Below are 11,419 nucleotides of genomic sequence, written 5' to 3'. Positions count from 1 at the left end.
TATTTTGTTAATTGAATGTCAAGGGCCCGATGTTCAATGTGACTTATTAATCGCTTGCCAAATTAATCAATTAAATCCGTAATTGTATAATCGGTTAATATCAGTGGCAACTAGCGTTTTTACACACTAGGGGAACATGCAATCTGATTTAAATAACTCTCGTAGTGTGTTATTGATTGAGGTTAGACTTTTCTAGTTCTTAGCAATGTTTTAAAAACCAGACCGTTAATTGAACCGGTGAAGTAAAAGGGTCGAGATTCAACCGGTCGGACCGATTCAACCTTGGTTCAATGAATTTTTTTAAAAATAATTTATATAAATATATATATGCACAAAATAAGACATGTAATGGACTAATTTAATACTTTACATGATGAAAAGTTTACTATTTTTGAATAACTTGGATTTTTAAAAATAAATTATTTATTTTTGAATTATAAGTTAAAATAAATAAATTTCATCTCAATTTCAATTATATCTACCAAAAAAATCTTAAATCCAACCCAAAAATATCACAATATTTTGAAATTATACAAAATTCACGTCTATGAGAATTTAGACATTGTAAACTTAAATTTTAATTTACGTTTTGGGATTTAGAGATTACAATTTAAAAAAGAACGTTTGGAGTTCGAAAGAAGTCAAGAAAATCGAAAATAGAAATGCAAACTTGATAAGAAACAAAAAATGAGATATAAGTAAGTGGTTGTGGCATTAAATAATTTGGATTAAAAAAATAATTCTTTTTTAACTTTTTTAATTTAATGGACAAAAATAAAATTAAAAGATGTAAGAAAAAATCAATAAATTAAAAATAAAGATGTTTGATTAAAAAGGGAGTGACAAAAGAAAAGAGGATAGAGAGAGAGAGAGAGAGTTGAAGATTAAAAAAAAGAGTCATGAGAGGATGGGATTTTGTAAGAAAAATGAAAAAAGAAATATGAGTGTTTGTTTTATATAAATAAGTTATAAAAAAATTAATAAGATGTGATAGTACAACGGTTACTATATTGGTCTTCTATGACAAAGGCCATGAATTCGAATCTTGAAACTACATTTTGCAAAACATTAAAAAAAAAAAAAAAAAAGAGGAAAACTCAAAAACCGAGAAAACCGGTTCAATCTGGTTTCGACGGTTTCACGGTTGGATCGGTTTTTGACCGGTTTTCTAGCATGGTCAACCCTAATATAGAACCGGACCGCTGCCATGGGCCGGTTCGTAGTTCAACCGGTCGAACCGGCCGATCTAGCCCGGTTTTCAAAACATTGGTTCTTAGTGTAATTAGGGAATTAACTCATACGGTCGTACCTAGGAGCATTTTCTGGTTAGGGGTAATCAATGGTCATACCTTGATTATCAATAAATTAAGGAAAAACTGGTCGTCAGAGCTTATTGGCGGCTATAACTAACCTGTTAATAAAATTAAGTGAACCTCCCTTGCATCAATGATCGGATGAATGGACTATGTTTGAGTAGTTGTATCCTTGGCTAGAGTGTGTCTATTATTTATTTAATTCCTGTCTATATTCGTGTCATCGTTTATTTTTGGTTGAATTGTTTAATTGTTTTAGTTTCATTCCGATAAAACCCCCCATTGTTTATTGGAACTTTAAAGAAACGAATTACCCCCAATCCCTATAGATTCGACCCTACTCACCGCTATATACAAATTTGTATTTTTCTTGAGTAGGTAATTATTATTGCATAGGCTCGACACCTGTCAGGAGACTTTTTTTTTGGGAAAAAAGTATTATTAAATATTAGATGAATATGTAAATACAAAATGAAATAAATATAAATTTTATTTTTTAAAAAATTAAATGATAAGTGGAGTAGGGCGGATATCCGTTGACTCGATCCTATCTCAACGAGTACTCTGCTGATATGTTGGGTGAATAAGAATAAAAAAATGGCTGACTCATAAGGTGTGAGTCGGGTCAACCAAATGGCACATGGGGCGGTTATCCGACCCATACCCACTTCTTGCGGAAGAACCAAAGGTGATGTTATCTTCCGGTTGTCCATGAAGGATTAGTAACAGAAATAACTGATTCAGATTCTCCCTTCTCGAACCCTTGAGTTTCAAAGTTTACTTGAATATTTGCACGATTTGCTGACAGTTTAATGTTTTCCAACACTGTAGCCACTTCTTTCATGGTAGGCCTTTCCTTCCCGTTCAAGTTTAGGCATCTTTGAGCAAGTTCAGCGACAGCAATGACCTCTTCTTCAATCCTCTGATCTAGAACTTGTGGATCAAGAATGCTGGCGAGACGATTTTCATCCATCATCACCAAAAACCTTTTTGCCAAGCCCAAGTGACTATCTTCAAATGATCCTGACAATGATACCGGCTTTTTTCTAGTCAAGAGTTCAACCAGAACAACCCCAAAGCTATAAACATCACTTTTCTCTGTAAATTGGCTCGACTGGAAGTACTCTGGATCCAAATAGCCAAAAGTACCTCTCACCTGAGTAGTTAGGTGAGTCTTATCAATTGAAATAGACTTCGAAATCCCAAAATCAGACACTTTAGCTATGTATTTTTCATCCAAGAGTATGTTGCTCGACTTGATATCTCGATGATAAATAGGAATTGTAATTGCAGAGTGTAGGTATGCCAATGCCCCTGCTACTTCTGCCGCTATTTTCAACCTCGAGCTCCAGGTGAAGGGGAACTCTTCATCATTGTGAATGAGTCTATCGAGGGTTCCATTCGGGATAAATTCATACACCAGAATAGGAACCTCTGTCTCCAAACAACAACCCAGTAATTTCACCACATTCCTATGATTGACTTGTGACAGAATGACAACCTCGTTAATAAATTGCCCCAGTTGGCTTCCATCAACCTTCTTAGACTTCTTTATTGCTGCAAGATTTCCATCTGCTAGCATCCCTTTGTAGACAGTACCTTGGCCACCTCGACCGAGCACTCGATTTTCATTGAAGTGATCAGTGACCTTGTCCAACTCTTTAGCAGTGAAAATCCTTGTTTTGTTGATAACTCTATCATCAGCAGATAGCTGCTGTTGTAATAAAAGTCCACCATTTCTTTTGAAAAATTTTTCTTTGATCATTTTGTCCCTTCTCCTTTTTACTAGTTCGTACAAGGTGAAACTGGCAGCAATGAAAATTAAGACGCCTATGCCAGCGGAAACACCTGCGAATGTCCAGCATGGTGCCATATTAAAAACATTCAACTATAAAATTGAATGGCTAGGACCTGTTAAACATGAAGAAGTAGATCTACTGTATACTATTTTAGAAAATGTACACAGATAGAACAGTACGGATAAAAATGTAAAGTTAAAACTGCTTGGTATTAATAATATTTTGTAAATTAATTTTCTAAAATCAGAAATTTTACGGATCAAATTTCTTTTTTGTTGACGTAACAGGAATCAATTTCACGAACGAGCCATATATTGAATTGCGTTTCCCCCTTCTTATTAAAAAAAAAAAAGAAAAAAAGAAATAGTGACCTCAGTTAAGTACTAAAGTAGCTACTTCAGGCATTTAAATTATAACATTTGGGCCCAACCCCAATTTGTTAATCTTGAATATTATGAAAATTAGAAGTGATAATGAAATCAAATTCAAATATTGTAGTTTTTTCTGAATTTTGTGATCATAATGAAATTTCTCATGAGTTTTCGGTCACTAAAATCCCTCAATAAAATGGTGTTGTGGAAAGGAAAAGTAGAATTTTTTAAGAGGCAGCTAGGACCACAACTAGTGAACGTAATTTAAGATAATTCTGTTTTTGGACAAATTTCCCAAATAATCCTTCAACTTTTAAACTAATTCACGTTTAGTCCTCCATCTTAAAAATAGGATAGAATGGTCCTTCAACAAAAGTTTTTAGGCCAAAAGTGGTCCTTATATGGTAGAGTGGCCAAGAAAAAATTGGACTAAAATGATGGTGACATTTGAACTTTCTTAGCTGTTTCACCACGTAGGGGCCACATAGAAACTTTCTTGGCTGTTCCACCACGTAGGAACCAATTTGGCTCAAAAAATTTTGTTAAAAAACTATTATATCCCATTTTTAATATGGGGGACAAGACTTGAATTAGTGAAAAATTTGAAGGACTATTTGAGAGATTTGCTCTTTGTTTTTTCTATTCTCGGTTTTCTTTTCAAAAAGTTCGTCCAGGTTTCGGAGCTTATTAATAATAATTCAAGAAGAAAAGCAGATTGGTCAAATAAGTGTTTTTTTTTTTTTTTGGATCAGAACTAGAAGGTGTTTTCTTCCCAAAGCCATCCATTCAAGTCAACGACAAATTCCAAGTCAAAAAGTACTTTATTGGTGTTTTTTTTTTTTTGGATCAGAACTAAGAGGCGTTTTCTTCCTAAAGCCATTCAAGTCAACGACAAATTCCGAAGTCAATAAAGTACTTTATTAAGTATATAAGTGTTTTTTTTTTTTTGGGATCAGAACTAAGAGGTGTTTTCTTGCTAAAGCCATGCAAGTCAACGGCAAATTTCCAAGTCAAAAGAGTACTTTATTGAGCATCTGTTATTTACAAATTGACGGGTATACATTTACTTTTCAAGTAGGAGGTTTTGTCTTTTACCATTATCAATTCTTTCAATTTCTTTTTATTGTTTTCATTTCTGTTTTGGGGGGGTGGATGGGAAAGAATGAATCTAAGTAGACACAAAATTTTGTTTATTTCACAGATCAAGCAATCCTCATTTCTTCTAACTTCCAAGGCTTCTAGTAGAAAAGATACCATGTATGACATTATTAAGTTCAAAATGTAATAAAAAAGGGTGTCTTTGTCTTACCAATAAGAGCTGCTTTCAAGTGCTTCCTCCTGGATTTCGAATTGAATCCTTCAAAGAACACTGCAACAATTTTTAGGTAATGCTACAATACGTTTTGTGCTTTGAAAAAATAACTATAGAACTTTTAAACAGTACCTGTGCCGCATTGAAATTTTTGTAAATAAGGGTTGATATATATATCTTCAGGCTCTGTCCCGCATGTGGTACAACGAAATGTTGCCATATTTTCACCGGACTCCATTTCTAGATATGTTATTATGTACGGGCAAGGATAAATGGCCTGGACATCATCTCTTCCCAGAGTCCAAGCCAAAACAACCGGAACTGAATGCATGGATTGTGAATATGTCACCGGCGATAAGCTTTGGTCAACCAAAAACACAGAAGAGCAGCTACTGGTTCCATTAATTCTGCTTCTGATCGTCCCACGATTGAATCTTGAAGCTGTAAAATTTAGATGGTATTTGGGAAGATAGAAGGGAATGGCTGTTTCACAACAATTGTAGCAAGTTCTGTTAATGTTGATTGGTTGAGGAGGGGTGTCCGATTTACAGATCGAAGTACAACCCGATAAAATCTTGTTATTGTTTTGATTAAGTAGGACAGCAGTTCCACATCCAAAAAGCACCAATTTGTTGTATGTTTTGGAGTAAAAGAAAGGGGTGCCCGCAAGATCAGAGCTATTCGATCTCCAGCTGCTTAGAGCGCCTGTCTGGGCTCCGGAGCTGCAGGATGGAGCTGTTATTGGCGTGTTTACAGTTACTGTTAGGTTGCGCAACGACACTTTCAGCACCTCCAGGTTGAGGCTGCTCAGATATGGCTTGGAAGAAGCGCAGATTATGGTGTATGATTCGTTGAGGGAGCAGCCAGGACCAATTCCAAATGGATAGGGGATGCGAACACTGCCACAAGTGTCGCTGCATCCAAGCTTAGCTAATAATCCTACTGTTGGGCATATTCCAAAAGTGATGATCCAAGATAGCAAATATAAGAGGGAAAAGGGCAGATATTTGGAAGTCATTATTGTTTTGTGATGCATAATTTAGAAGCAGATGGTTTAGAGATGAATGGAGGATTTGCTTATGTATAGAAAGGAAAAGAGTGTCCTGTTGATGTTCTTGTTGAGCGTTGACGACTTTAATGCAATTTGCCCCGGTCAATAGTCAATGCACCTTATCTTTATGAAATATTGGTTCCCATCCTGGTTTTGGAGTATAGACTTTAGACATCCCATGTGCAAGTGTTTCACATTTAGGATCGGATGCAAATTCTGAAAAGGTAAAAAGGGCAAAAATATTTGTGCATCTCAAAGATGGATTTTAATGTGGAGTATTGCAATATGAATGAATAAAAAAAGGGTATAAATCAATCGAATTATTGTGTGCAGCTTAAAACTAAATCGTAGAGCAACTGCTATGGAATGAGTCAAATTTGTGGAAAACAAATGTTCTTTTATTGGTTTGTTGAAGTTGCATGAACCATGTCCAGTATTACAGTTAAAATCAAGTTCCTCCTCCTCAATGCTCCTTTCTTTCTTTCTTTCTTTTTTTTTCCCCATATTTTCCCACCAGAAGACTCAGTAAATTGTAGCCAAAACTATAACTAGACCTGGCAATTATACCCAAAACCCAACAACCCACCCAACCCACACACTAATTTGAGAGGTTGGGTTGGATAAGTTGGATATTGGGTCAATTTTGGGTTGGGTAATAAAAGCCCACATATATTTTGGGCGGTTTGGATATTTGTATTGGACATTCATTACCTAACTTTTGCTAATTGAATCAAGTGAATAATCAACACAATCTTAAAAGGGTGAATAGTTACTCAAAAGCATCAACTATAGACTTTTTAAATTATTTTTTGCTATAAACATCTTTTGTGATTATAACAAAATTCGCCAAGCAAGTTAAATTTTTTTTACTTGGCATATTTTTAATTCCTTGGTTACATACTTAATAGGGTATTACCCTAGATATGGACAAGGCCAGATGTGTTAGAATAGTTGCCAGATTTATCGTGACAAAAAAATTAATTTGCATTTATGAGTTAGATATTTAGCTACAATGTGACCTTTTTTCATTTATATTATCGTCACCAAAATGTTCAATAAGAAGAATTTGAATATTATTAAATTCGAAATTAATTTTGAGACATTAATGTTAACTTACAACTACTCATGTCCTCGGTGCTTAATAACTACCACATAACTCATTCATGCTAAAAGATTTTTGTTTTTGTAAACCATATTCTCAATATGTAAAAACTACATAAATCCAAAATTACCATACTTTCTTTGTGAAAATATTAGCATAAAATCTTTTTTTAGGCAGTTTGGGTATTTGTATTGGACACCCACTTAAAAATTTTTTTTTGTATGTGAAAATATATTTGAGAGAGTTTATATATCAAAATCTATTAATTAATATATTGGGTCATAATTGGGTCATGGGTTTGAGATGACCCAACCCAAAATTAACCCAATCTAAAGTTGGGCGGGTTGAATATAACCCATTTAAATGAAAACCCAATATTAACCCGTCCAAAACTCACCCAACCTGCCCAATTGCCAGGTATAACTATAACTATTGAAAATGAAGCCATCCTAAGCAACTGTTGACGCCAAACCTAAACATGTATATATCAAACTTTAGTGACACTAATGTTATGAATGGGAAATATGTGGAAAGATGTAAAACTGATCAAGGACCAAGATTTGATGTATAATCAAAATGTGTTTGTATCTGGCTAGGCCGCTGAACTTCAGGTGATGCAATTGGTTCCTGTACTTGTCCACGAAGGATAATTATCAGAAAATGCAACTGATTTAGAGCCTTCCTTCTTGAATCCTTGGCTTTCATAATTTGCTTGATTAGTTGACTGATTTGCTGACATTTTGATGCTGTCTAACTCAGTGGCTACTTCCTTCATAGTGGGCCTTTTCTTCCCATTCAAGTTAAGGCATCTTTGAGCAAGTTTAGCAACAGCAACAACTTCTTCTTCAGTCCTCTGATCTTGAAGTTCAGGATCGAGAATGCCGTTGAGACGATTTTCATCCATTGTTATCAAAAACCTTGTTGCCAAGCTCAAGTGACTATCTTCTTCTAATTCTGATGATACCGGCTTTTTTCTTGTCAAGAGTTCGACCAGAACAACCCCAAAGCTGTAAACATCACTTTTCTCCGTAAACTGGCTTGATTGAAAGTACGCGGGATCCAAATAGCCAAAAGTCCCTTTCACCATAGTAGTAAAGTGAGTTTTATCAATCGAAACAGACCTCGAAGTTCCAAAATCAGACACTTTGGATATGTACTTTTCGTCCAAAAGTATGTTGCTGGACTTGATATCCCTGTGATAAATAGGAACAGAAGTGGCGGAGTGTAGATAAGCCAATGCCCCTGCTACTTCTGCTGCCATTCTTAATCTCAAGCTCCAAGTGAAGGGGAACTCATCATCATTCTCATTGTGAATGAGTCTGAAGAGGGTTCCATTCGGGATTAATTCATACACCAGTATAGGAACTTCTGTCTCCAAACAACAACCTAGTAATTTCACCACATTCCTATGATTGACTTGTGACAGAATGACAACCTCGTTAATAAATTCCCCCAATTGGCTTTCATCAACCTTCTTAGACTTCTTTATTGCTGCAAGATTTCCATCTGCTAGCATCCCTTTGTAGACTGTACCTTGCCCTCCTCGACCGAGCACTCGATTTTCATTGAAGTGATCAGTGGCCTTGTCCAATTCTTTAGCAGTGAAAATCCTTGTTTTGTTGATAACCCTATCATCAGCAGATAGCTGCTGCTGTAATAAAAGTCCACCATTTCTTTTGAAAAATTTTTCTTTGATCATTTTGTCCCTCCTCCTTTTTACTAGTTTGTACGAGGTAAAACTGATAGCTATGAAAATTAAGACGCCTATGCCAGCGAAAACACCTGCAAAAGTCCAGCATGGTGCCATAATAACAACATTCAACTATATAAGACTTGTTGAATATCAAGAAGCAGATCTAATGTACTCTATTTTAGAAATGAAAATGTATACAAATAGAACAGTGTGCAAAGAACATGGATAAATTTTACAAACAAGGGTGTTAGTTTTGGAAAATTTATGGATGGGGTATATGGTTAGTATTCACAAATTAAAATAACTAAAAAATTTATGACTAAATCATCCTCACAAAACTATGCTCGGTATACATGCACATTCATGAAAAAAAAAGTACAGTTTAGTGATATAAGTGCATCTAAAGGTCCATCTAATCTTGCAGATGTGTCATGCATCTAATCATTGATTGTGTATATATTGTCAATGTATATAAAATTTTATTGCAGATGTGTCGTGCATCTAATCATTGATTGTGTATATATTGTCAGTGTATATAAAATTTACACTTATATTAAATCTAGAAATTAATTAAAGTTAAAGAAAATTAAAACAGAGGTTGGGAGAGAACTGAAAAAAAAAAAAACAGGAACCACCGACAAATACTTTAAAATTGTGAACTCGGATGCGCCACGCAAGATGAGTACCGAGAAGGACAAAATACACTACAAGAAAAACACAGTTGTCAAAGAAGCATTTTCTTGAGAGCCTCCATAGTTGACAATTTGACATCTTTTCCACATATATTATTATCAATTTAGTTTGACGGTCAATTTTCTTCATTTATGGATTCCACTTTGCAGTAGGACTGCTTTGACTATTACCCCATACCATGCACGATCCTTGTTTTCATTTTCTTTTATTTTCTTTCTCTTTTTTTTTTGGGTTTTTGTTTTCCAAGGGAAGAAATGAACCAAAGTGGGTACAAAAACCGTTTATTTTACAAACAAATGTAATTCATTATCCTCATTTATTCTGATTTCTAAGAATTGTAGCAGAAAAGATACCATATTTTGTCATTATGAAGCAGAGAAAGTAATCAAAAAAGGGGGTTTTATGTTTTTTTTCTTGTTGGTTGTTTTTGTTTTGGTGGGGGGGGGGGGGGGTGTTGTCTTAGTCTTACCGAAAAGAGCCGCTTTCAAGTTTCTCCTCCCCGGCTCCGGGTCCACAATGAATCCTTCCAAGAACAAACCAAAAAGTGTTAAACACATTTGCTAAGTCCGATTTAATCTCATGCAATTGCAAATTTGTACAATAATGACAACTACTATCAAAATTTGTTTGCTTAAACCGTACTTGGGCCACATTGTTCTTGTAGATAGGGGTTGATCTCTTGAGGGTCAGTTCCGCCAAATTCGCAGGTTGGACACATAAAAGTTGCAAGATTTCCACCAGCCTCCAGCTCTAGATAGGTCATCTCATACGGGCAGCGATAAATGGCCTGGACATCATTTCTTCCCAGAGTCCAAGCCAAAACAACCGGAACTGATTGCGTGGATTCCAAAAATTTCACCGGTGACCAGTTTCGGTCTGCCAAGAACACCGAAGAGCAGTTTCCAGTTCCTCCAAGCTTGAATCGTGAAGCTGTAAAGTTCAGATGGTATTTGGAAAGATAGAAGGGAATGGTTGTTTCACAACAATTGACACCATAGCAAGAACTGGTGTCAATTGCTTGTGCAGGACTGTTGAATTCACAGGTTGAAGTGCAACCTGATAAAATCTTCTTGTCGTTTTGGTTAATCAGGACAGCATTTCCGCACCCAAAAATCGCCAAGTTGTTGTATGTTTTCGAGTAGAAGAAAGGGGTGCCCCCGAGATCTGAACTGTTCGATCTCCAGCTGCTGATGGAACTTGTTTGGCTTCCAGAGCTGCAAAATGGAGTTACTGTCGTGCTTACGGTTACTGTTCGGTTTCGCAACGACACGTTCAGCACCTCCAGGTTGAGATTGCTTAGATATGGCTTGGAAGAAGTGCAGATTATGGTGTATGATTCGTTCAGAGAGCAACCAGGACCTATTCCAAATGGATAGGGAATGCGAACATTCCCACAAATATCGCTGCATCCTGGCTTGGCTAATGATCCAACTGTTGGGGATACTGGAAAGGTGATGATCCATGCTAAAAAAAATAGGAGGAATGACACGGACATGGGACTCATTCTTGAAAGCATAAGTTAGAATTAGATGGTTAGAGATGAATGGAAGAGTGACTTATAGATGCAGGGGAAAAGGGGGCTTCCTAGATATTCTTGTTGCTACCATGGTTCGAAGACTCGGCCCAGACGTCTCCGTCTCGGCCGAGTCGTCTCCGTTTCGGCCTAGCCCGAGACGAGATCGCGACGAAACGTTTCCAAGATACGTTACAAGTCGAGACGTCACCGTGAAGGGTTGAAACGGCCGAATCACACCGAGTCATTCCGAGTCAACTTAAATTTTTATTATTTTTACTAATTTTTAATTATTTTTATTTATCATATTTTTTACAATTTTTAGAATATTAAATATTTCAAAAATTTACGTCTCACCGAGACCGATGTGGAACGGTCCAAGCCGCGACCGCGACTTTGAACCATGGTTACTACTGCATTAATTGAATGCGATGCCAACCTGCAGTGGCATGCAGTCAATGCACGGTATTGTTTCCCAGTTGAAGATAGACATCTGTAACTAACAGAGCATAGGGCCTGTTTAGATGCCAAGTTTTTGTTGTGTTTTTAATAGACAAATTTTTTATGACTTT

General features: G+C 36.1%; 2 protein-coding genes across 3 annotated transcripts; both read right to left on the bottom strand.

The window, feature by feature from the left end:
• Positions 1-2,000: 2,000 nt before the first annotated feature.
• LOC113775615 (wall-associated receptor kinase-like 1) lies at positions 2,001-5,913 on the bottom strand. 2 transcript variants are annotated; one of them, XM_027320567.1, is made up of 3 exons: positions 4,928-5,913; positions 4,793-4,852; positions 2,001-3,161 (listed from the first exon to the last, which is right to left on the bottom strand). In XM_027320567.1, the coding sequence occupies exons 1-3, from the start codon at positions 5,829-5,831 to the stop codon at positions 2,008-2,010; spliced, it is 2,118 nt and encodes a 705-aa protein (XP_027176368.1). In that variant the 5' UTR covers positions 5,832-5,913; the 3' UTR covers positions 2,001-2,007. The 2 variants fall into 2 exon arrangements, with proteins under 2 accessions (XP_027176368.1, XP_027176369.1); XM_027320568.1 differs by having other exon boundaries at positions 4,793-4,840.
• Positions 5,914-7,380: 1,467 nt separating this feature from the next.
• LOC113773114 (wall-associated receptor kinase-like 1) lies at positions 7,381-10,897 on the bottom strand. The gene is made up of 3 exons (XM_027317658.1): positions 9,977-10,897; positions 9,804-9,857; positions 7,381-8,730 (listed from the first exon to the last, which is right to left on the bottom strand). Exons 1-3 carry the CDS (start codon positions 10,848-10,850, stop codon positions 7,556-7,558), a joined length of 2,103 nt encoding a protein of 700 aa, XP_027173459.1. The 5' UTR covers positions 10,851-10,897; the 3' UTR covers positions 7,381-7,555.
• Positions 10,898-11,419: the final 522 nt, after the last annotated feature.

The sequence above is a fragment of the Coffea eugenioides genome, chromosome 6 (assembly GCF_003713205.1).
Source record: "Coffea eugenioides isolate CCC68of chromosome 6, Ceug_1.0, whole genome shotgun sequence".
Taxonomy (NCBI): domain Eukaryota; kingdom Viridiplantae; phylum Streptophyta; class Magnoliopsida; order Gentianales; family Rubiaceae; genus Coffea; species Coffea eugenioides.
This window is presented reverse-complemented; position numbering and strand designations above follow the sequence as displayed.

Bases quoted from the DNA above. Each gene is read 5' to 3' on its own strand.
- LOC113775615 (XM_027320567.1), bottom strand. From the start codon at position 5,831: ATGCATCACAAAACAATAATGACTTCCAAATATCTGCCCTTTTCCCTC. The intron at 4,853-4,927 runs GTACTGTTTAAA...AAATTGTTGCAG, and splicing joins AAAATTTCAATGCGGCACAG to TGTTCTTTGAAGGATTCAAT. The intron at 3,162-4,792 runs GTAAGACAAAGA...GGACATTCGCAG, and splicing joins CTTGAAAGCAGCTCTTATTG to GTGTTTCCGCTGGCATAGGC.
- LOC113773114 (XM_027317658.1), bottom strand. From the start codon at position 10,850: ATGCTTTCAAGAATGAGTCCCATGTCCGTGTCATTCCTCCTATTTTTT. The intron at 9,858-9,976 runs GTACGGTTTAAG...TGTTCTTGGAAG, and splicing joins ACAAGAACAATGTGGCCCAA to GATTCATTGTGGACCCGGAG. The intron at 8,731-9,803 runs GTAAGACTAAGA...GGACTTTTGCAG, and splicing joins CTTGAAAGCGGCTCTTTTCG to GTGTTTTCGCTGGCATAGGC.